This window comes from Rhineura floridana, chromosome 3 (assembly GCF_030035675.1).
Source record: "Rhineura floridana isolate rRhiFlo1 chromosome 3, rRhiFlo1.hap2, whole genome shotgun sequence".
Lineage (NCBI taxonomy): Eukaryota > Metazoa > Chordata > Lepidosauria > Squamata > Rhineuridae > Rhineura > Rhineura floridana.
Genome location: NC_084482.1, coordinates 89,566,986 through 89,591,875, shown reverse-complemented (window position 1 = coordinate 89,591,875; position 24,890 = coordinate 89,566,986). Strand labels below are relative to the sequence as shown.

The following is a 24,890-nucleotide window of genomic DNA, read 5'->3' as shown; positions in this document are numbered from 1 at the left end:
TGATTTCTCTCCCCGCTCTAGCACAGATCTCAACAGATCCCCCTGCTAGGCAACCACCAGTAACGTCCCAATACTAGTATTCCCAGAGACTCTGAATACTGGTATTGTTATTTTCTTCACCGCTGCCACCATTTGTTACAGTTCCCCTTCAGCCTTGGTCATTACCTTACCCTCCCTTCTGGTCTGTGAAACCCCAGCCAAGGATCAGGCCTTTGGTAAACCAAATTAAGTATTTATTAAAGATAACAAAGCTAACAAGATTAACAAGATTTCTTCTTAAGGCACATAAGCATATGGTTTTACTCAATACTAATCCGAACTCCACCTCCTTCCTGGTAAACAACTCTCTAAACCCCACCAAGCAATCCACTCTTTCTCTTCTCCCCCCAGATTCCACAATTCACCACCTCACATTCCCCCAGATTTACCTGTCATCCTTTCATTTATACTGTCAGCCATTTTAAACATTCAGCCAATCATCAAGCATTCTATTGCCCATTCACTCCCCCTCCTCTTTCACTACTTACCATGTATACTCTAAACAACCAGCACTTACCATATATACACTAATATATAGGAACATCACAGTGCCCCCCACTACAGATCAGTACCAATGCACTCTGGCTTAGCGTTAACATGCAAATGCAGACATTGTGTTGTTTTCCAACTCCTGTAGCATTTTAAGTTTCTCGTAGTTAAAACATTGAACACCACGCTTTCCATCTGTGCAATCTGAAAACTGAACAATGAAAACACACATTAGGGGTGGAACCATAGCTCTGTGGCACAGCACATGCTTTGCATACAGAAGGTCCAGGGTTTAGACTCTGCTATCTCCAGTTACAGGATTTTCACTATTATGAATCTGAAAGATATTCTGTGCCTGAAAGAGTTCGGAGAGTTACTCCCAGTCAAAATAGTAAACAATACTGGGCTAGATGGGCTAGTATATGGCAGTGTCATACATTCCCATGTAAGCTGGCAACATGCCAATACAATAATAACACTTGGAGGAAATATACTCTCTTTAAGAGCACAATCCTATGCATATTTACTCAGAAGTTAAGTCCCACTGTGTTCAGTGGAGCTTATTCCCAGGTAAGTGCAGTAGGATAGTGGCAAATTCAGAAGTGCAGGGTCCCTTCATGATAGTCATGCCACACACCCTCACAGCCACACACCCTCGCTTGCTTGCTCTCCACTATCATCTTCACACTCCTGTGCTTCCCCCACGCACCTTCTTCCATGATAGCAGACATCCTGAGGAGTCAATCAGCATGAATAAGGAGTGCGAGCTAACTCACCTCCTTTCACTCTAATTGGCTCCAATCAGCAGGAAAGGACAAGGAAGTATGTTAGAAGACTATTTTCAGTAGCTAACACACACCCCTTTTACGGTGATTGGCTCGAAAGACTCTGGACACACAGGGACCTGGCTGCAACTGTTCCCAAAATGGTAAGGGGTCTAAGACCCCCTGAGACCCTAGACGACTACACCCCTGGGTGTGTGCACAGTAATATAGCCTATGGTAGTATTTAGTGTGAAATAATCATTATATCTGTAGTAGTTATTTAGAGTTTGCCTAAAACAGACTGATACTATTTGGGGCTTTGTGAGATGATTGTATGTTACAAGTACAGATACAGCAGTTGAATCACTCTTTTTCTGTTGTTTCCCAACAACTGGTATTCAGATGCATGCTGCCTATGATCCTGAAAGTAGCACAGAGCCATTGTTGAATCTTCTGTTGGCAAACAGACCTAAATATTTCCTCTCTACTCCCCTTCAAATAAAATAACAATAAGCTCAAAATAGATCTTGTTGTACTTATTTGATAGCAACAATTGAAACACAGTAACATTTACTATCTGGGTAGCGCTACCCCATTCAAGGGGAAGGACTGGAACCTCAAACAATGGTAACTCTAGTACACCTGAATGCGTACACTATTTTTTCCTCAGCTATCCCCAGTCATAGGAACTTAGGAAACTGTCTTATCCAGGCAGGCCATTGGCCCATCTAGCTCAGTACTGTCAACACTGACTGGCAGCAGCTCTCCAGGCTTTCAGGCAAGATCCTCTCCAAGCCTTGCCTCGAGTTGTTAAGAGATTGAACCTGCATGCACAGCAGATGCTCTGTCACTGAGCTACAGCCTTTCCTTTATTTCATTAGTACAAGCGAGTACAAGAAAATGGAAGTGTCCGTGAGACAAGTAGAGCATAGGATTTAGGAGGCATGACAGGAGGCACTCTTTGCAAGGTGCAAGGGTTATAGAATCGGGGTGCATTCGCTCCAAAGAGATGCTAAAATAGGTCGAGTATTATGGCGTGTGGGCTAAAGGAATCCAGGGAGAGGAGGCAAGGGATGCTGTAAAGCAGACTGTTGGAGGGCGGTGTATGTTGCAAAGCGAGATCTGGGTGTAGCTTCTCTTCTTTGGGTGGAGTTTCGCCACACCTGTGGAGCCTGCACCCGAAGAGTAGGCTCGACGGCGCACCGCAGCTCGTCCGGATCTCTACCCTTCCCGCCAAGCGTCTCAGCTCTGAGCGCCACGAGGGGCGGGGCAAGTATTTCTTAACAAACTGCTGCTCTCGGTAGCCGACACTGCTTCCCCAGCCAGGTGCCAAAAACGAGGGGGAGAAGAGAGTGGGGTCGGTGACGGGATATCGGAGACTTGGCGGTGGAGGGCGGCTCAAAGCGGAGGCTTTAATCTGTCTACCTGGAAGCGCCGGCAGCGTAGCTGCAGCACGCAAGGATCAACAGCCGCCGAGCAACGCTCGCAGCGTGAGTGTGCCTGCGCGTGTGTCGCGTTGTGTGTGGCACCCTCCTGGCTGCCTATTGGCTGGGCGATGCTTGGCGTCACAATTAGGAGTTCCTATAAACTCCCCCACCCCAACATAACGGGCTCTGGATAAGTTCTAGTCAGTAAGGGAGGTGACCGGAGGGGTCCGAGCAAACAAATGCTTTCAAGGCTGCTGGCTGCACGCGGCTCCCGGCCCAGCCAAACCCCGCGTGCGCTCCACAAGTTTGGATCTTCTTCAGCGTGCCTGTAGCAGCAACGGAGAGCAGAGTGCCGCAAAGGTTCAGCGGCTGGGGACTTGGGGACTTCGGATCCGCTGACGCGCAGAAGGGAGCTGGTGGCGTGGCGGACGGATCCTCCGCTCGGACCTGCTCAGACTTCCGTGAAGTGAGAGCGGCGGCAAAAAAGGACCAAAAGTTAGTTTGTTGGTTTCCGAGGTGCCGGCCGCTATGGAAGCGGTTAGCGCCCCCAGCTTTGTGCACGCCACGCTGGGCGCGAACGGCACTGGTGGCGGCGGCCAGAGCGCGGGCAATTCCACCGCCTCTGACGAGAGCTGGCTGGTGGGCATGGGCATCCTCATGTCCGTGATCGTGCTGGCCATCGTCTTTGGCAACGTGCTGGTGATCACCGCCATCGCCAGGTTCCAACGGCTGCAGACGGTCACCAACTGTTTCATCACCTCCCTCGCTTGCGCGGACCTCTTGATGGGGCTGGCGGTGGTCCCTTTCGGAGCCAGCCACATCATCCAGCGCACGTGGAAGTTCGGGAACTTCTGGTGCGAGTTTTGGACCGCGATCGATGTGCTGTGCGTAACGGCCAGCATTGAGACTCTCTGCGTCATTGCCGTGGACAGGTACTTCGCCATCACTTCCCCCTTCAAGTATCAAAGCCTCTTGACCAAGAATAAAGCCAGGATGGTAATCCTGCTAATTTGGGTCATTTCTCTCCTAACCTCCTTCTTGCCTATCCAAATGCACTGGTACAGAGCCAGGGAGGATGAGAAGGCTGAACAGTGCTATAAGGACGATGCCTGCTGTGACTTCTTCACCAACAAAGAGTATGCCATCGCTTCTTCTATCATCTCCTTCTATCTACCATTGGTGGTCATGGTTTTTGTCTATGCCAGGGTCTTCCAGGTTGCCCGGAAGCAGCTAAAGAAGATAGACAAATGTGAAGGGCGGTTCCACCAGCAAAGTTTGCAGCAGGAGCAACAGGCTGGCAGGGCAACTCACAGGAGGACATCCAAGTTTTGCTTGAAGGAACACAAAGCTCTCAAAACCCTGGGCATTATCATGGGCGTCTTCACATTGTGCTGGCTCCCCTTTTTCATTGTCAACATAGTACATGTTGTCTCTGAGGATGTCATTCCCACGTTTCTGTACAAAGTTTTGAACTGGGTGGGATATGTCAATTCTGCCTTCAACCCCTTAATTTACTGCCGGAGCCCAGACTTCAGGTATGCTTTCCAGGAGATCCTTTGCTTCCGGAGGTCTGCCCTGAAAATGTACGTCAATGGGTATTCCAACAGCAATGGGAAAGGCGACTTCAATGGGGATCACAATGGCTATCACATGGGACAAGAGAAGGCTAGAGAATTGCTGTGTGAAGAAGGCCACCCCCATACTGGGGACGAGTTTTTGCACTGTAAAGGTACTGTCTTGCATGGTAGCGTTAACTCCCAGGAGACTGCGCATAGCACAAGTCACTCCCTGTTATCGTGATTGCTGTTACTACTATATGCAGAGAATAGAATGTAGTGGCTGCATGTCAGCTGCCACCAAGCAAAGGTTTACCCAAAATGTGGGAGGTGCCCCACAGTTTATTAACAGGCAATGGAATTTATTTAAGGATGGGCACGTGTGGAATTGAAAATATCCATATTTGAGCCCCCTTCTTCCATCAAGAGTTAAGACAATGTAGGAGTCAGCCCACAAAGGACTTTATCGTTGTGATGTAGTGTTACCATGCTCATCTACCTCACAGGTGTAGGAATAAAATTGAACTGAGCTGCTATTCCTAAAAATGAAATCCCTACACTCAAGAAGGAACTTGGTGCTACTGAGGGCTCGCCCTCTCATCAGAAGACGCTAGCTTTAAAGACTGGTTTATGGCAAGAAGTTAGGGCTGGTTGTAGAGTTTTTAGGAATCTGTAAAGTCAGTTGTTTACTTTTTTATATATATTGCCCCTATGGCCGAATTGCTTGAACGTGTTCAAGTGCGGGTGACTATTCCAAGCATAGGAACCTGTTAAGTTTAATCTTTGAAATCATTAATACCCGATGTGTGTTGATATTAACACAATAAACATCCCTGTCAATTCCCTTTCAGTTTAGGTCTATATTTCTATCCACACAACCCCAATGTTACCTCATTTTCATTAGCCAGCGCTTTTCAAAACATAGATGTTTATGTAGTTGTGAAAGAAGCGCCTAGCGTTGCTTTGCACTGAAACCAGGCCTCCCTTGCTATTCATTTATTGTAACGTCCCCAGACTAATAATCCAAGGGTATCCTGTGCTTGGGCTCATTGTTCCATATTTAGAGTCTTGGCAAATGGAAATGGCATCATCTTCAATGGCAGGATTAAGCCTCATTACTGTAAAATTATCAAACCGAATCTTTTGCTGCCTTTGCCAAAATCCAGAAGATGACAGCAAGAAACCCAGGGTGGGGAGTGAAATATATTTAGCCTAATTTGTACTGCAATATAAAGTAACATTTCATTTCTGAGGGCAGAGGAGCTAAATCACCTGCTGTGCCAATGATTTCATTTGTCCTTCTCTGACTTCTAGTCGCAATGACAGGAAGGTAAAGGTATTTATTGCTGTGAGCAGTGCTCTGCTGGTTTTGGATCAACAAGTAGCTAGCAAGTAGTTCCCATTTAAGGCCCCTCTTGCTAACTAGTTAAGTTTATGGAATGCCTTTAAAGGCATTAAGCGGTTTAAACTGTAATTAAGACAATAAATGCTCCCTTTCCACAAATTTCCCTCTTTCTGTTTGGCTAAAGCGCAGCCCACAAGAACCCACAGGCAACAAATTCTGGAATAGATACGGGGTTGATCTGGACCACTATATTCTTTTTGATATGTTAAATTAGTACCCAGTGTGCTTGATGCTCTACCTCGTTCCTGCCTGGAGGTGTATAGGTGAAATAAAGAGTTTATGTGGCCATTTGTATTTTAGGTTCATTAAGCTGTATGTAGCCACTTCCCTGTACACCACCAGACTCTTTCCCTTTTTTGTCTCTGTAAAATCAGCCTTCACTTTCTGCTACTCCTTGGGGAGGACTGCTGGGCCCACAAATCATTCTATGATATTTTGCTAAACCAATCAGTGTTGATGCTTCCGAACAAAAGCGGAAAGTGTGTGCCATAACAAAGCTTGTTGCCATTCTCCACGTCAGCCAAGCTTACCCTCGGTTCCCTGATCTGAGCAGGGTGTACAGTGTGTCACATTTATTGTAATCTCAAACAAACAAAAATGCCAGGACTGTTGGATTCTAGCAATGTGTAATAATTCTTGAAACCTTTTTGCTTTCACATTTGGAACTGAGTCTTACTAGTACGGTTTATGCTGTTGGTGGGGATGCATTATCTTCTCCCTGAGACCATCCAACTCAGTTTTGTGGATATGTATGTGTGTGGTGTGCACGTGCATTACAGCAGACATTGGCAGTCTGTGGTGTGAGTAGCTGTATATGCGTCTCCTTCGGTTGCAGAATATGATGCAGTTATCTGTCATGCACAACCCCATATTTGTAATGAAATATGGAAGAATGAAATGATATAATGGGGAAAGGCCATAGCTCTGTGATAGAGCATCTGCTGTACATGCAGAAGGTCCCCAGCGCAACCCCCAGCAATTCAGATCAGGCTGGAAAAGAGCCCTATCTGAAACCCTGGGGAATTGCTGCCAGACAGTGTAGACATAACTGAGCTAGATGGTCCAATAATCTGACTCAGTATAAGGCAGCTTCCTAAAAATTTGTTTGATTCCTCCATTGGCACAGAGCTCCCTCATCTGGCAATCAAAGCCTAACTCTCTTTAAAAGAAATGCACAGAGGAAGAGGAAAGGAAGGATGCATGTTTTCTCAAATCAGGTGGGCTCATAGCAACAACGCTGGTGATTCACTGCACTTGTATTTCAAAGAATTCAAGGATTCAATATTCCTAGGCACATTCCTGAAATAACTTCAAGAAATTCCTTAGCCAGTATATAGTTTTCTATGAAATAAGGCTGCAACCCTATTCCCAGTTTCAAGTAAGAGCCATTGAACTCAATGGGACTTACTCTCAAGTTGACATGTACAGGATTGTACTGTAAGTCCTATATCTTCACTGGACAGAAGAGGATGATGGAAAAATAATTGAATTTTGGGAAAGTGTCAGAGGAAGCGCCCCTTTTGAATCTCAGTGCTAGAGGTCACCCCAACCTTTCAAATACTATTTCTTACTCCTGGTTGTCTTGCAGAGGAAGACATATGATCCCTTTTATGGAGCTGACAAAAGTGAAACGCTGACTCAGCCCAGGCCAGTTTTGATTTGCCTGCTGTCTGGCTTGTTAGATTTTCTGACATGTTGCTTTCCTTTTCTTCTGGGTCTCCATTATGTCGGCTGCCAGTTCTTCAGGGCTGTCAGATGGGAACTTGATATTCATACGTGAATCAACAGGTGTAAGAAAGAGGGGAGCGGGAGGTGTGAAGTGGGTGGAAGACAAGTGCTGGCTCCTTTGCAGGGCTGCAGAGGGAAAAGTCAAGCTCCAGCATCAGGTCTTCAGCCGTATCACATCGCAGAACAAACCTGGAGGTGATCCAACTATCAATTGACGTTTTGAAATACAGTTCATCAGCCCCTCTGCACTTTATTTTCAGAACATGATTGAGAAGGGGATGTGAAAGTGCCTATGGCAAACATAGAGGCTATAATGCAATCTGCAGCCTGTACAAGGCAGTGGCACATTTTCCTTTCCTGTTTGTCTTCTTACGGATTATTATTCTAATTCCTCCACTTAGTATCTGGATCGCTGAACTGAAGGCCTTCCCAACTCTGGGATTGAGAGCTATTTTAAGCTCCCCAGAGCAGTACCTTTCCCCCCACTGCTGTAAACATCAGGGAAATTGAAAAGAGTAAACTATAATACTATTTTTTATTTTTTTTTCATTTTGTACACATTTCTTAAGTTTGCAATGTTGATTTCTGCCTTTCAGCACTTTTAATTATATTAGTTCACTATCGGTCAGTTCAGACATCACAATATACCATGGTTTACTATGATGGGAATGAGCTGCAGCAAGCTTTGGGTTTGTGTGCCCCTCTTCGCTATCTGAGGAGGAGATTAGAAGATTTCACGTCTATTTTTATTTACTGCAGTTTAGTGTTACATCAGAACTCTGGTTATTTTTAATTATGGTTTGTTGAAACAAGACAACTTCATAACTCATTGTTTTGAAGTTGGTTTGTTTCAACTAACTGTAGTTAAGATCAGCCACACTTTGTCTGGATCAGATGAAAAGACAAGCTGTCGTTAATAAAAAATGGAAGTTAATGCTGCCAATCTCCTTGCAATCATGCTAAAGGATGAGAGGGAGTGGGGAGCACTCAAGCCCAAAGCTTGCAGTGGCTCACTCTTGTCCTGATAAACCATGGTTTAGTGTGTCATTTGGGAGTGGATCTTAATAACAGCAGCAAAAGAGAGAGGAACAAAAGATGTGGATCAGGGGAAAGTCAAGAAAGTATATTGTGTCCCTCCTTCAACATAAATATCTAAGAGGCCAAGATAATTGCCTAGGTTTGAGCCATGTCATATGGCTTTTGAAGGCTCTTCCATCTCTGAAATGATGCTTTGAGTGATAGGATAGCTTCCTGGTTTACTCTGTTTCAGTTAAGTAATTTTACTTGGCTCTCTTATTATAAGAGACTTCCCATTAGCACAGAATTGCTGTTGTTTTAATATCTTATGCTTTGAATGTGTTTGTCCAGTTTTTTAATTGCTTGAAATAGCTACTGACCAATAATGGTGTACCTCATGCTGCAGGCAGCCAATTAAGAACATCTGGATCAGTCTTTGAGGATTCTAATAAGACATTTCCTGGAATAGTGTCTTGATGGGGAAAAAACGGGAAATAAATTTTTGTTTTGTCTTTAAAAGACTTACCTACAAGCTCAGATTTTCTTTAGGATCTAGTCTCATTTAACAAGGGGGGAACAGAGCACTTTATATAAAAATATTGACTTTTATTTTGTATATTGTCTGAAGCATTGTAATTTCAAGCACGAGCTTGCTGAAAGAATTGTAAGCAATGAGAAGCATGTGCAATCTTTGCATTTTGATACGAAAATGATGTTTGCTATCTTTTTGTGTTAGGCTGTTCACAGTGTTGTCTGCAGGCCAGGCATCTCATTGAAAGCAAAATAAATAAATCTTGAAAGGAGTTCTGAAAACGAGATCTAAAGTCTACAAATGACTATTAATGAAAGTGACCGGAATGTATTCTCTGTTGAAGAGGTGTTTGTGCTCAAAATGCATTTGGGGTTGCCACTCTTTGTTTTGTACATATTAAAGCACTGATGTACTTTCTGTTGTTTGATACTCCCATTTTTTTGCTTAGCAAACACCACAGTGGACATCACTCATTAATGGCGTCCCCTGACTGGTGTATCTTTATTCGACATGTGCTTGATTAGGATGTTCCTTTCTCTGGAAACACAGAAGAAGACTGTCTCCTTCAGGCTGAACTGGTAAAAGATCTGCTGAGTCTGTGGAAAATGCTGTTTGCAGAACATGCAACATTCAGTTCTTTCACAAAACTCTTCCATCCACTCCAAGAACAACCAAACTCTCACTTCTGCAGTTCACAAGGATTTTTCCTCACAATCGTATTTTCTGTCCCATAATGCACCTTCATAAACCTTTGAGGTTTGTTTTTACTCAGGCCAAGTTATTATGGGAATGAAAAGCCCAGCCCTTCCTGAAGTTGGATGCAAAGAGGAAGGACATGTAGCTGCAAGCTTTGGAGGGGAAATTGTACAGGCGAAACTGTCAGACAGTTCTCCGTTCCATTTGTCAAGTATGCTTAAGGGATAGGCTCAGAGGATAGGAAAAGAATAGGAAAGAAAGCATGGATTGCCCCCTGTATCTCCTCATTTACCCTAATGCTACAATCCTAAATGAAATTACAAGGGCATAAACACCACTGGACACAGTGGAACTTCTGAACACGTATGGATTGGCTTGTATTGTAATTACGAAATATGCCACCTGTCCCTAAACAGGGAGTTTCTCCCAGCCCAACTTGCACATGCTGGGGATTGAACCTGGGAGCTTTTGCATGCAGAGCACTTGCTCTGCCGAAGAGCCATGGGCCCCCTCTATGTTTACTCAAAGGTAGGTCCCAATAAATGGCTTAGGGCACAATCCAAACCTTGACTGAGGCCTAGCAGGGTTTAATGGAGGAGCAGGGCCACCACCACATCTACAGCCCTACTGCACATGCAGGACAAAAGATGGGCGGGGGCAGAGGAGGCATCCACTGTTTTCACATGATGGCAGTGGGATTGGTTCTCCATTCAGTGACAGTCCTTCCATGCCCCCAGAACACCCCATTTGAGGGGTTTTTTTTGCTGCCGGCAGGAATGCCACTGGTAGAATTTCTATCCGCCTGCATGTTCAGCAGATGAAAGGGAGAGCTCTGCACTAGCAGAGTGACACGGCCACCACTCCACAGGTGGGGGGGCAGTAGGGCTGGGTGGAGCGGCACCTTTACCAATCCATTCCCCTCTGCTACCTGATGCAAAGGGGATTTGGATTGCATCCCTTTCTCCCTGTGCTCTTCAGACTGCACCCATAAAAGAAAGGGAGACTAAGAATGGGTAGGCATTATATAAGAGAGAACGTAAGGAGAGGAAATTCCTAAATGAACAAAATATTAGGCCCACTGTGTCCTCTGGGGCACTGTAAAATGCAACACCATGCTTTCCAAAAGCACTTTGAGAAATGCATGTCTTGTTGGGGGGCCTTATTTACCACTGAGAGCCACATGAAGAAGAGGAATCTGCTGTGAATCAGGAACACAGCTAACTTCTACACTGAAGAAGAGATGTGGAAGTTTGAGGGAGCAGCACAAACACTCATCTTCTAGCCTTATTGCTAAGAAGCGCAGGTTGGGTCCACATGACATTACCCTCAAACAGCACCAGTCTCTCTTCCCCTGTAAATTTGGGTTTACTTAATATGGGGATAATCCAATAAACTGGTAGAAATCTGGCTCCAAACCGCTCCACTTGGGATCACAGAGGATTTCTTTTGACTTTTTTTTGGGGGGGGGGGCAGATCATCGTCCCTTTCTGCTAAATCCCCTTTCCACACCCATTACTTCCTCCATGCTTTCATTTCTTTTCTGGCAGTGCTCATAACTATTTCTGGTGGACATACATATATTTTTCTTTTGGTCTCTCAGATTGAGGGAGCTTCGCCCAGCAGCATTCAACATGAGAAGTGCCTTGCTCTTTGCTGGATTCCAATCATCATGCTCAACCAGCAGGCAGAGCACTTCATTTTGTTTTAGTGATACTGATTGGTGCCTCTCTTCTTGTCCATTTTGAGGTCATCAGCAGGGCCAGTGTACTGCTTCACCTTGGTACAAAGTTTGACCCTGTCTCGTGGAATAATGACACTAGAAGGGTACACAATTGAGAAAAGTTGCCAAGTCAACAAAAACATTTTCTCTTCAGATAAACAATAACAGACTGTCCTGGCACTGAAATCTGATACAGGGTGAGAGCCTGGGACTTGGCAAGATCAGCCGATGTTTGTTAATGAAGCCTGTTTTACACAGCATATGGTTGTATGTCAGTGGTATGGGGCAGAAAATTTTCCAGGGGTTTTCTTTTTCTGTGGGAAATGTTCTGTTTCATAAGTTGATTAATAACAATGAATGGATGCCAACTGCTGATACAATATTAGGCCAGCTTTGCAGTTTCAAAGGTTTTATCTTTATTTACTAAAAACAAGTAAGATGGACATGCTATATTAGATCACCCTCTGGGGAAAATTATTTTTTTTTCTGATGCAAACACCTTAATTTGCATAGGTCCCCCCCCCGGCAAATTTTTCTAATTCAAAATTTTCCAGAAAACCCACATCACTCGGTTAGGTATAGGCTACTGTTATGCAGTATAGCACACATACACTGAAATACAAACATGTTCACTCTGCATCAGTATTTCAGGGTGCTCTAAAGAAGACTTAGTGCAAACCTATACATGTCTACTTAAGAGTAATCCCCACTGAATTCAGTGAGACTTACTCCAAGGTGAGTATATGACTGCAGCCTGATTTGCATTTGCTGGCAAATGTGTCAGCGCCAGTCTTTATTACAGATAGAATTATTTATTACATTTGTATCCTGTCTATATCCAAGTTACTCAAGGCAACATATAAAATTCTCCCTCACTCCCCATTTTATCTTCACAACCTTGTCAGCTGCAGTTAGGCTGAGGAAGAGTGACTGGTTCCAGGGTCTCCCAGTGAGCTTCATGGCTTCGGCTGCAATCTAGTACTTGTCTGCTCAGAAGTAAGCTCCATTGGATTTAATGGGACTTACTCCCAGGTAAGTGTGTATTGGATTGCAGCCTAAGTGGGGATTTCAGCTCAGGTCTTTCCAGTTCTAGTGTGACACTCTACCAAGTATAGCACACATTTTAAAAAAATTATTTAACAAGATTTACATATCGCTTAATAAAAAAGGCCTTCTAAGTAGTTTACATAAGAGTATATAAAGAATGAATTAAAAATAGTAATAAAAACAAACTTTAACACAGTAAACATAATAAAATTGTCAGAATATAGATAGAATCAACACATTTATAAAAACAAACATACAGAATACTTTTTGCCTAAACAAACGTTTTTTAAAAAAACCATTTTATACATATTCAATTTTTCACTGTTCTGCTTGATTAGATCTCCCATTTTTTTGTATCTATGGAACCTCAAGGAGCTGCATGTTGTAATCAATGGTGGATGAAAGGCTATATATGCTGTTTGGTGAGTCACATTCTAGAATCCAGAACATCAGCAAGCTCCATGAAGTATTTTCTAATGTGTCAACATCTGTTGGTGCTTGCTGGTACAGCTTCTAGAATGTGGCTCCACAGAGGCTTCAGTTTTATGTACAGTGGAAAATCCCATTTACTAAACAGATTCCTAGGGTCAGACAGCATTTCATATTGAAACACAAAAGGGACTGTCCTAAATCTGAAAGCCACCACAGCAGAAAGCGTGTGGGCATAGTTTTCGTGCCCAGCAAGCTGTTGATATTTCAAATTGACTCATAGCTAGGAACACAATCATATCTCCTTTGTCATTTGACTCTACATGAACAGTCACCATGTTCTGTGCTACAGAAAAATCAGAAGGAGTATAGTGCAGGGAGTAACGGAACCACTCTACAATGTTTAGAACTGTGATTCATTTATAGGGATGGGAGAACCTACCTGTGGCTCTTGAGATGTTGCTGGACAACAACTCCCATCTGCTGTTGGCCATATTGGATGGTATTGATGTGAGCTGGAGTCCAATAACATTGAAAGGACCACTGGTTCTCCATTCCTGGTATAAACTATTCATTGCTGAGGGAAGCATGCTTTGCCTGGTGAGGTGCATTCATCAGCATGTGCAACCTGGTCTGTAGTTTGAAAATGTAATTGAAGCTGAAGCTGTTCCTGATGAGGGGCACTTTGTGTGTGTGTGTGTAGGGGGAAATCCATATTATACTGTAGTGTGCCATCAGAAGCCCTACACTAATTCTTATTCAGTCTTTGAGAAGTGAATGAGACTGTACTAGCTGTGGCTGGGAAATTTTGGAACCATGCATCTTGTATGTATCTGGCAAAGATCTTGTAGCTATGATTTACAAGCCACGGAAACAAAGCAGCCTCTCTCCTGGAGGTATACATTGCCAATTCTGCTTTCTCAGGTGCAGCTACGCTATCAGGATCTAATTGCAAATCCTGTCTCTGAGGCCATCTGTAATCTCACAGCTATCCTACAAGCATTACTGTCAGCATGCGAGCCCTGTACAAATCGTCAAACTGGGTCAAAATGTGGAAGGGGTGGTCTGCTTGCTGACTGTACTTCAACCTCCAGATTTTGACAACGTCTGTACAGATCTCTAAGTATATACTCTTCAGTATGTAGGCCATTCACGCATAATCTGATCCCTGCAAAATCATTCTTTGGAGTCTGTGCCCACTGAGAGGGAAGAGGGTGGGCATATACACACACCTCTATGTAGAAGTTACCATCAGTGTATGGAGTCTGGGAAGTAAGGTCACCAGGTTCAGTACTCTTCCCTCGTATGTGTATTTCTACCCTGATTGATCATCTACCTAGAGCTGTAGTTTGAGGTAATGCAATCGGGTGGATGGTTGCTCAGATCTAGGCTGCACTAAGTCCATGCTTGACTCTTTGGCTATATTCTCATATAATGATAAGCCAGACTTTCTGGTTTACAATGGTTTATATGGAATTAGCAGCATGATGGTGCTCTCACTTCACTCTTCCCCTGGCATAAGCAGGATAAACAATCCAGCAACACGTGGCTTCCCATTATATCTCAACCAGGTAAATAAACTTGTGGTTTATGTCTCCGTAACAAGCCACAATCACTAGCCAGTCTTAAGCCATGGATTGTTGTTGGTTTGCTGATCATGACTTATTAGGGAGCAACAAACTATGATTTCTGGTTCAGATGTAACAGGAAGCCAAGACTTCCTGATTTGTTTATCCCACTTGTGCTGACTGCTGGGGAGGAGTGAAGCAGGAGCATATTGGGGAGTGAGCACTAGCACAATGCTTATACACCACAAACCACAAAATGCCAGAAAGCCTGGCTGATTGCTAAGAGCAAACACCATCATTGGTGGTTGATCCATGATTGTTCAATGACTGGGTCCATAACTATGTGAAAATATTTCACATGAATTAGTCCTTTTTCTTGCATCATCATCATCAGTTTCATAATGTAGTGCACAGAGTTAAAAAAAAACTTCCTGAGTCATGTTTTGCTGAAGTTTACTGAAGTTACAACATTAAGAGGATCACATTCTCCCCTCCTCTTATGCTAACATAAGATACTGAGATGTTCTTCTCTGTGAGTTTGTGCCCTCATGATAGTGGCTGCAAAAATTCCAGGAGATATGGGATAAGTTGAGAAATCTAGCAGCTGACTCCGCAGCAATAGGCACGTTGGTACTGTCAGCATATTATATGCTTAAGCCCAGTTTTTGCTTTGGGTCAACTTGCAAATAGAGCCTTTTTTGTGCTATCCCAACTCCCCTAGATTCTGAAAAGATAAGATTCAGTTCTCAATTTCTGCTCCTTGGGTTCCAGATGAACCTTGTGTAATCTCATTGACTTTTGGTTGTCGTCTACATAGAACAGGGATGGGGAACCTCAGGCCAAATGCTGCCTTCTAGGCCTGTTTGGCTGTCTGGACTCTTCCCAAGTTGCACCTGCTCCCTAGCTGCACATGCTTTGCCCAAGTCATACGCCTCACTGGCGTTGCTTTGCATCCTCCTCGAGTTCTTTTGCCTGGCTGGAGTGTGTCCTTGAACTTTAATAATGCCTCTTGCTTGCCTGCGTGGAGGATAGAGACGTGTATGTGTGGATAGAAACTAGCCTATTGTACAAAGATAAAATGTATGATAGTTGCTCCACCCACTTTTCCCCCTGACCCTGTCCACCACAGGCATGTTATGCAGCCCCTAGGAGGTTGTCCAGAAGGAAACATGGCCTTTAGGTTGAAAAAGCTTCCCTATCCCAATACCTCTTTCCTGGCTTTATGTCTTGTGAACCGCCCAGAGAGCTTCGGCTATGGGGCGGTCTATAAGTTTAATGAAATAAATAAATAAATAAATAAATTTATGGACCTTAATTCAGGCATATAACAACCACCTGCTTGTGTATGAGTCTAAGGTCAGAGGGGCCCTGCTTTCTTTCACATGTGGGATCGATCAGATGGGCAGGTACAAGAGACAGGGCCTACCCTGTGGTGAAGGCAGAGGCACCAAAACTGTGCAGTGCCCTCCTAATGAAGAGCTGTCAGGCTCCTTCCCACTCCTGCCTCCTCCTCCTTTTAGATCTCTATTGAAGAGATTTGTATTTCAGCAGGCTTTTAACATGTAGTTATTCTTTGATGTTTGTTTTTAAGGAATATCTGTGACTGGTACTTTTAAGCTGTTTTTATGACTGCTGCTCTTACAACTGCTGCCTTTAAGTTTTATTGCTCCTTATTTTTATTTTACTATTTTGTGCATTGTATTGGTTTTTAATTGTATTTTGTTATACAATTTGTTAATTTGTTATTTTTGTTGTTTCTAAATTCCAGAAAAGTAGGATAGGAAAAGATTTTCCTCCTTCCTTGCCACAAATGCCTGACTGGATAGGCCAGCTGGGCAAAGAGGCCAACAGGCAGACTGCCACCACACTTCCCTTGTGCTTCCCTCAGACCTCAGGCAGAAGTGAAACATCCAGCATTCACCAATCTCTCAGCAGAGCCCAAGGTAGCTTGCTGTTCTCTGTCAAATCCTACAAATCACGTGGTCTAGGCACATGAAAGAAAATTATCCCTTTGAGTCTGGAACAAATGCACACAAGGACCCCAACAGCCAATTTTAAGAACCTTATTAAGAATAATGGGCAAGAGAACAAAAGGGAAAGGCAGAATGGTGTTTTAAGGAAATAAAGAAAACATTTTAGAAGACTAGCTAAGTCGAGGAGCTGTATGTTCATGCAAAATTAATGCCTTCCTCACAAGTAACACAGCATCTTGGATGGTCGGAGGGGAGGGTGAGGCAGTGTGGTGTAGTGGGCTGGAAAGTCTCTAGGACTGGGAAGACCCAAGGTCAAATCCTCACTCAGCCCTGAAGCTCTTGCTGGGTGACCTTGAGCTAGCCCCAACACTCAGTCTAACCTTGCTCATAAGGTTGTTGCAGGGATAAAATCAAGTGGAGGACCTTGTACACTGACTTGAGCTCCTTGGAAAAAAGGTGGGCAATGCATAAAATAAATAAATAAATAATACTAATACCATCAGTTATATAAAACATCAATCATACCCACTAAAGTCTGCAAACTCAACCGCTAAAGCTGCTAACAGAAGTAAATGTAGCATAATAATATAGGCCTCTTCCATCCAAAAGGAAGTGTTGTGGGCTTCATGTGCGTGTGAATCCTATTTGGCAGCAGCATCCATACTGCCACATAAGCCTCACCTAAAGTTTGAAGGTATATCAGGAACAGCCTGAATGCTGCGGAAAAGAACTGCTGACAAAATTTATACCCAAAAATACTTGATGCCAGGATGTTTGTTTTTTAAAAAAAATCAAAACAAATCTTGCTCTTATCCAACACTTGATTTGTGTATTTATTTGTTGTCTTCCAAAAAGGCCAGGTTTTGCCATTGCATGAAAGCAATGCTAATATCATGCTTCTAGCATTTAGTTCCTGCCTGTGTATATTTCAGCAGTTTAGATTTCATAAACTATTGGACAATCTGGCATCAAGGAAAATCTTTCTGACCATTCCATTCTAATTTTGCCATTCCCTTTCCAGTCCACAGTCTTCTATCTCACAGTCTCTTCATATCTTCTTTTCTTCATCATGTGCTCTATCTGATTCTTGTTAATCTATGTGGTTTATCCAGCCCTTATGAGATCAGTTAATATGGGACTGTCTGTTAATTGCCCCAAATCAAGCTCACCCAATCCCCCCTCCCAAATGCACACTGTACTTTTGCTAGGTTGCCAAGAAAGCATCACCTGCACTTTTCTCAAAATGTGTGAACAAAGTATCATAAATAAACTCTTATGTGCCAACATATCTTCCTCACAGAGTCTATTGAGTGTGTGAGAAATGCACGCTGCATAGTCTGGAGGAGTCATATGATAATGTCCGCCAGATGTTGTGGACTGTAACTCTCATCATCCCTGACCATTGGCCATGCTGGCTAGGATTGATGGGAGTTGCAGTCCAACAGCATCTGGAGGGCACCATGTTGCCTGTCCCTATGGTAAGTCCTTGGCTCTGGCAGTTCCTTAAAGGTGCCAAAATCTGACCCATCTCTCTTAAAACAACATTTCAAAGCTAACTATTTTGGGCTGAATCTGTGGTACTCCCAACAGATTTGAAGAGCCTACTTTAAACATGGAAATAACACTTACCATATCTGACCTTAAAATGCCACTCAGTAGCATTATAAGTGACCTATCCCTGATTCACACCCGAAATATGGGCCGCTTGGACTTTGCTTTCTTCATCAAAGTTGGCTTAAAGTATTCATTTTCATGTGAGTATTGAAATTTCCACTCTAGAATGGTAGCTATCTGTCTCTTTCCAGATAAGAATGTTTACTGCTGTTGCAATTTTGCCTCCCTGGCAGGTAGATGCTACAGTTGCATTTAAGGATGAAGAAATTTGATTCATTTCACATTTAAAGGTGACCCTATTTGCACTTTCCAAAACAATACGCAAAGTGGAACATAGCCATCCTTTTGTTGTAACATTTAAGCGTTTGTTGAAAACTTTTTCACACCACCAGCTTTATTCAGACAAGTAAAATAATTTCTGTAATAGCTAGTGATTTGTAATTTTAATTGTTGTGTGGGTTGTGTGTTTGTGAAGATAGATAGGTAGATAAATGTTGTGAACTGCTTTGATTTTTCAAAATGAAATTGTGGTATATAAGTATTTTTATAAATTAAATACATAAATAAATCTTTCAAAATTCATACCTCTCCAAATTTTGCAATATTGTTCTCCAGCCAAGCAATGTGTACAAAAATTCATAAAATAAAGTGTGCATAAAAATCCATATATTTGTGAAAAAGTGCTTTGCAAAAATGTGTATATTAGGCAAAATTAAATGCTGAAATACTTATATTAGGAGAAATGTACTCTAAAATACTGATGCATTTTCATGAGCCTTTTTTATAATTGCAAACTGATGTAGAAATGTGAAGAATTGAAGAGTGGAAAAATTGTAAACTGTGAGAAACTGAAATCGCCAGATTCATCCATTCCAACTTTCAACCCAGACATTACATGCAGCTGTTTAAGTCTCCCAGTTCAGTGTGCAGGGCCAGTTCTAAAGGGTGGCCAGGTTGGGCACTGGCCCGACGGCCCCTGGAGCTACAGGGGCCCCCTCTGCCACCCCTCCGCTCCCCTTCCATGATCCACGCCCCTCCCACGTTCCCCCACATCTCCCCACTTACCTGTCTGCTGTCTTTTACCATTGCCCTTAACAAAAATGGCAGCCGCGGTTTCCTTAACGTACCGAAGCCCCTGCCGCCATCTTAGTTGATGGCAGAGATGTGCGCGTAGCATCCATGGGTGCCATTAACAAAGATGGCGGCAGAGGCTTCATCCCCTTAGGGAAACCACGGCTGCCATCTTGGTTAATGGCACTAGTAAAAGACAGGAGACAGGTAGGTGGGGGTGGGCTGGGCTGCGCGCGAACGTGAATGCATGTTCACACACACGCTGGGGCCCAGGGGAAGCTGATGGCCAAGGGCCCTGGCATTCCTGGAGCCAGCCCTGTCAGTGGGTGACAATCCAACAGCAGTTCCTTTGGCCTGTTTGCTCGCCAGTCTTGTAGTCCACCTCCTACTTCACCTGCTTTGTGATACATCTTGGAGTAGGTGATGGTGGGGTGGTGGACAGCAGGACCAGGGTGGGAGGAGCCATGGCTGTCTTATCAGCCATTGCATTAAGATGTTTAAAAATATGTTTTAAAAATATGAGATAGCAACCTTAGTAGATGGTTGAAAGCTGGCAATCAAGAGAACATGATGTTGGTCAGTCTGCCGACACTGTGAAGACTGATCGGGTTTCACTGTTGGAAAGAATGGAATTGGAATCCACTGTTTTAAATGCCATTTCCCCTAGAATAGCTCTGTGAAATAACAAGCATCAATTGTCAGGGTAGGAATTTGAAAGAATAACTTGATTAAAGTCACAAGAGAAGCAGAGCAGAGCAGTAAATTCACTTTCTCAGTGAATGAGACCTATTTTTTAAGTAATAACAAATCAGCTCAATTAAAAGCCTTCTTATCGCAGAATGGGACACTTACTCAGATTATACCTTCTCAGTAGAAGTGTATTATGTTTGAGAGGTTGCACAATATTGCTGGAAACCAGCAAAAGTACATAGGGGAAACTATTTTCTTATTTATTCATTTTATAAAAGTTTCTTTTGCATAGTTGTACTTATGAGATGGGAGGCAGGGACAACAAAAAATATCAGTTTTATAGCTAATTGCTTATTATGTATGTCAGAGTCTGATAATTATTATACAGCCACAAGAGTAGCTATATACTATAGTCAGCATGGATTTTTTGCATTCCGCAATGTTAAATCAAAAATACCCCCATGCCATTCTGATGCTTCCCATAAGCTCATTTCAAAACAAAACCTTACAAAACTTATAGTCCTGAACTCAGAAACGCTTACTTAACAACCTTCCAAATTTTCATGGTGATACACAAAACTATCAGAGAGAATCGAGAGTTCAAAGTGTAAAAAGAGAGGGGGGAAAACCAGACCCCTTTTAGACTTTTTTCTGTCAGAGTTCTCATAATCTGTTGTAATTCATTAAAAATCAGCCATGTTCACAGAGTACCTATAATCCTATTAGACCTTGCCCCATACTCTGACCTTCATCTTCTGCATTTTAAAAGTTAAAAAATGCCTGGCTGATTTTTAATTAATTTAAGAAATTTTGCATTGAACTGAATGATAATGTTGGGCATGCTCAGTAAGAACCAACTGTCAGTATTCTAAAAGCCAGACTCCCAACTGCTGGGCTTCTCTAATCAGGGGGCCACACCCACACCAGACTTTGATTTCACTTGAGACAGTCATGGCTTCCCCCAAAGATTCCTGGAAAGTGTAGTTTGTGAAGGGTGCTGAGAGGAGGCTTCTATTCCCCTGACAGAGCTCCAGTGGCCAGACTGGTTTAACAGTCAGCCACTCTTCTGAGGATTGTAGCTCTGTGAGGGGAACAGGGTATCTCCTAGCAACTCTCAGCACCCTTCACTAACTATACTTCCCTGGATTCTTTGGGAGAAGCCGTGTCTTTCTAAAGTGAAATAAAGGTCTGGTGTGGATGTGGCCAGGGACAGCTTTGGTTTAAATTTGGGTGGGAGGCTACATGTGCCTGCTGTAGAATAAAAAGGTGAGGGAAACCCTGAAAAAGAATGATACTATTCACTAGTATCCTTTTGGAAGGAAAGGGGCTTCCCCTCTGCCCAGTGCCCACCAATCCAATCTCCTCTCCTCCCCCTCTTCTCCCACTTCCTGCACTCCCCCTCCCCTTCCTGCCCTCATTCTCTCCTCCCTGCCCCTTCTCCAGGTCAGTTTCACCTATCCTAAGCATGATTGCAGAGGAATAAATCCTACTGAACTCAATAAGCATGCAAACAATCAAATCTGCCCTCCTCTCCTCTTCCTCTTGCCCTTTCCCTCCCCCTTCCTTCATCCCTCCCTTCCCTCCCCTTCCAATACCCTCCTTTCCCCTCCTCTTCCTCCTCCCCCTCCCCCATGGTTAGTTTTACCTATCCTAGGACTACGACCTGAGACACCAGGGTTCGAATCCCCACACAGACATGAACTTCACTGGGTGACCTTGGGCCAGTCACAGCCTCAGAGGAAGGCAATGGTAAACCACCTCTGAATACTGCTTACAGTGAAAACCCTATTCATAGGGTCGCCGTAAGTTGGAATCTACTTGAAAGCAGTCCATTTCATTTTCAAGCATGATTGCACAGGAGTAAATCCCATTGAACTCAATAAGCATGCATCTTATCAAACTTCCCTCCCCTCCCATCACCTCCCTTTTGCCCCATTGCTCCCCTTTCCTTCATCCCTTTCCCTCCCCTTCCAATCCCCTCCTCCCCCTCCCCCTCTTTCTGCTCCCTTCTCCCCCCTTTCTATTTCCCTCGACTCTCCCCTCCCCCTCCTTCTCCCCCATCGTCAGTTTTACCTATCCTAGCCATGATTGCACGGGAGTAAATCCCACTGAACTCAGTAAGCATGCAAATGATCAGATCTGCCTTTCCCCTCCTTTCCCTCTCCTCTCTCTTCCTCCTCCCTTCTTCCTCCCCTCCCCTCTTCCTCTTCCTCCCCTGTCTGCTCCAGCCCTCTGTCCCCATGGTCAGTCTTACCAATCCTAAGCATGACTGCAGAGGAGTAAATCCCACTTAACTCAGTAAGCATGCAAATGATCGATCCATTCTCAGCAAACTTGCACAGGATCCCATTTCTTACCTCCCGGATTAAAAAGCAGAGAAATTCACTAATAAGCAAAAAAACCTTGTTGTTTAAGAATGTACCTATAGCCCACAGATATTTCTATCAAACTTTAAAAAGCAGGGAAATTGGGCAGCTATAGTGAATGCACCAGGGGAGCAGGAGACCTGACCTCTCTGAGATATTGGACTGCCCTACAAATTGGTCAAAATGCAAACACAATTTGGGTTGGTCTTTCACAGTCCAATCCACTTCCTGTGTAGCTTGGATGAATTTGGTAAAATGGGCATAGGCGATGAGGTGTTGGAGGACAGAGCTGTGTATACCACTTGGCCTGTCTAGCATTTCCTGCTTACCTCTGGTGCAGTGGAGGATGCTGTCTCAGTGCCAGTGTTGAAGTCAGAATCAACTGCTAGTCCGGTAAAATGGAAAAGGCATCATATTGTCCTTTGTCTGAGACAGAAAAATTCTTTGGGCCAGCCCCTCTTTTGACTATCAGGAGTCAGTTTGTTCAATAAAGGGTAAATGTGCCAATTGCTAAAGTGTTCTAGAGTCTACAAAGGAGTTTCCAAACGTAAGGCTGATTTGTACCACCCTGGACAACCTTTGCAGAAAATCAGTTTTTAGCACTTCACAAAAAACAGGTACCTGTTATTCATTTGTCATGGGGGAATTTATATATCCTTTGGAAAGCACCAATAATTTTGCTCATTTTTAAAAAAATGTGCTTATATGTGGGTGTGCATGTATCTGTTTGCTCTATGCGTTAATTACTCACCAGAGACCCAGCCCTGATTGTCACAGTGGAGCCATTTCACATTCTTCATGCCACTTGAAAGCTGCTTGAGGAGTGCAGCCATGAAAGGCATGCATTTATCCTAGACACGCCTTACAGATTTCAACTCTTACTCTTCTGAAACACACACACATACAAAACCAAACCACAAAGCTTTTAATTAGGTGGTATCAAACCCACACAATTGGCAACTTTCTAATTATATCTCCTTTTTGGAGGGCTGGTTTTCAACAGAATGCTCCACAATCAGAGGCCGTTTGTGCATGGGAAAGAAAGCATTTAGCAACTCCCAAGACAAGTCCATAAACATGATTCCATCCTTGATCTTTAAATATAGTTCTAAAAAGTGAGTGTAATCTAGATGGTAGAGTTTTGGAGTTGGTTATGGGAGAGCTGAATTCAACTCCCTACTCAACCACAGATTCTCTGGAAGTATTTGGCCAAGCCAGACTCACATGCCCAAAGGATTTTTAAAAAATAGCCGAGTAAAAAGAAAAAAAAGTTTTCTTCAAGGAGTCCCTTCCTAGGAATCTTTTATTACTTTCATATGCCTTGATTTCATAGTGTACATGAATTCCAGGTAATTTATAAGCTATTCACTAATAGGCAAAAAACCTTGTGGTTTAAGAACATACCTATAGCCAAGAGATATTTCTATCAAACTTTAAAAAGCAGGGAAATTGGGCAGCTATAGTGAATGCACCAGGGGAGCAGGAGACCTGACCTCCTCTCTGAGATATTGGACTGTCCTACAAATTTGTCAAAATGCAAACACAATTTGAGTTGTTGTTATTATTATTATTATTATTATTATTATTATTATTATTATTATTATTATTAGTTTATTTATACCCAGCCTTAAGGTCTTTCACAGGCCAATCCACTTCCTGTGTAGCTTGGAAGAATTTAGTAACATGTGCCTCTGAGCATATGGTGAGTGGTGGCAACACCTGCCATCTCCAAAGATGGAGAATTATATTTTTGTATGTTTGTTGATGTTCTTCTTACTTTGCTTCTTTCCTGTGTTACTAATGTTTCTACAGAGATCTAATCTAGAAAATTTTATTTCCCTCATTATTCATCTTAGAAATCTCTGTCAAATTTATTTTTATTAATTTCAAAGCCTTTTTATTGGTCAGTGTCATACGATGGTGAAGACAGACTTTTGTGTTTCAAATTGGAGGTTATGTTCTATTTCTAATTTGGGTGCATTAACAGTTGAATCTGAAACTGCAGTTTGATGTAAAATCAGACTGATTACAATATGTTGCTACTTCAGCAATGACTCTGTTGGAAAACAGAGGATGCATGTTTTCAGCCTCCTATGTTTAAACCACTTTATTTAAGGCAAGGTGGGCATGGTCAATTAAAAAAATAGAACACACGTAGAATTTTGCTAGAATATATTTCACCTCCCACTGTTTTATCATGTGCAAATTGAGACACTCCTGAGGTCCACTGGAGACTATTCTGCAGAAGTCAGTGCCATTATTTGTTGTAAACCGCCCAGAGAGCTTTGGCTATGGGGCGGTATACAAATGTAATAAAATAATAATAATAAAAAAATAAATCCACAATTATGTTTGGAGTTTTTTTAGTGTAAATTCTGCAAAGTGTACTTCACATTTTCACAGAAACAGATACCAAAGAAAATGATTTCCTATAGGAAACTTCACTAAAATTGCAAAGTAAATCAGACATATTTAAAGTGACCATCTGAACTATATCAACTATCTTAATAATGTTGCTTCCTCCCTGCTAAAACAAGATCAGCACAGCACATGTCTTCTTTCTATTATTTGGGCTCGTTTCAGGTGTTGCCACCACTCACCATATGCTCAGAGGCACATGTTACCAAATTCTTCCAAGCTACACAGGAAGTAGATTGGACTGTGAAAGACCAACCCAAATTGTGTTTGCATTTTGACCAATTTGTAGGGCAGTCCAATATCTCAGAGAGGAGGTCAGGTCTCCTGCTACCCTGGTGCAT

General features: G+C 43.0%; 1 protein-coding gene across 3 annotated transcripts in view; it reads left to right on the top strand.

Annotated features, from left to right (window-relative positions):
• Positions 1–2,531: 2,531 nt before the first annotated feature.
• The window catches only part of ADRB2 (adrenoceptor beta 2), a 93,478-nt gene continuing 71,119 nt past the window's right edge, over positions 2,532–24,890 (top strand). The window contains exons 1-2 of one of the 3 annotated variants that reach the window (XM_061616882.1): positions 2,532–4,448; positions 16,186–16,305. In XM_061616882.1, the coding sequence (XP_061472866.1) occupies positions 3,248–4,448; positions 16,186–16,193 (1,209 nt within the window). In that variant the 5' untranslated portion in view covers positions 2,532–3,247 and the 3' untranslated portion in view covers positions 16,194–16,305. Of the gene's footprint in view, positions 4,449–7,418; positions 9,359–16,185; positions 16,306–24,890 lie in introns of those variants that run through there. The other 2 variants (XM_061616881.1, XM_061616880.1) reach the window with 2 other exon arrangements.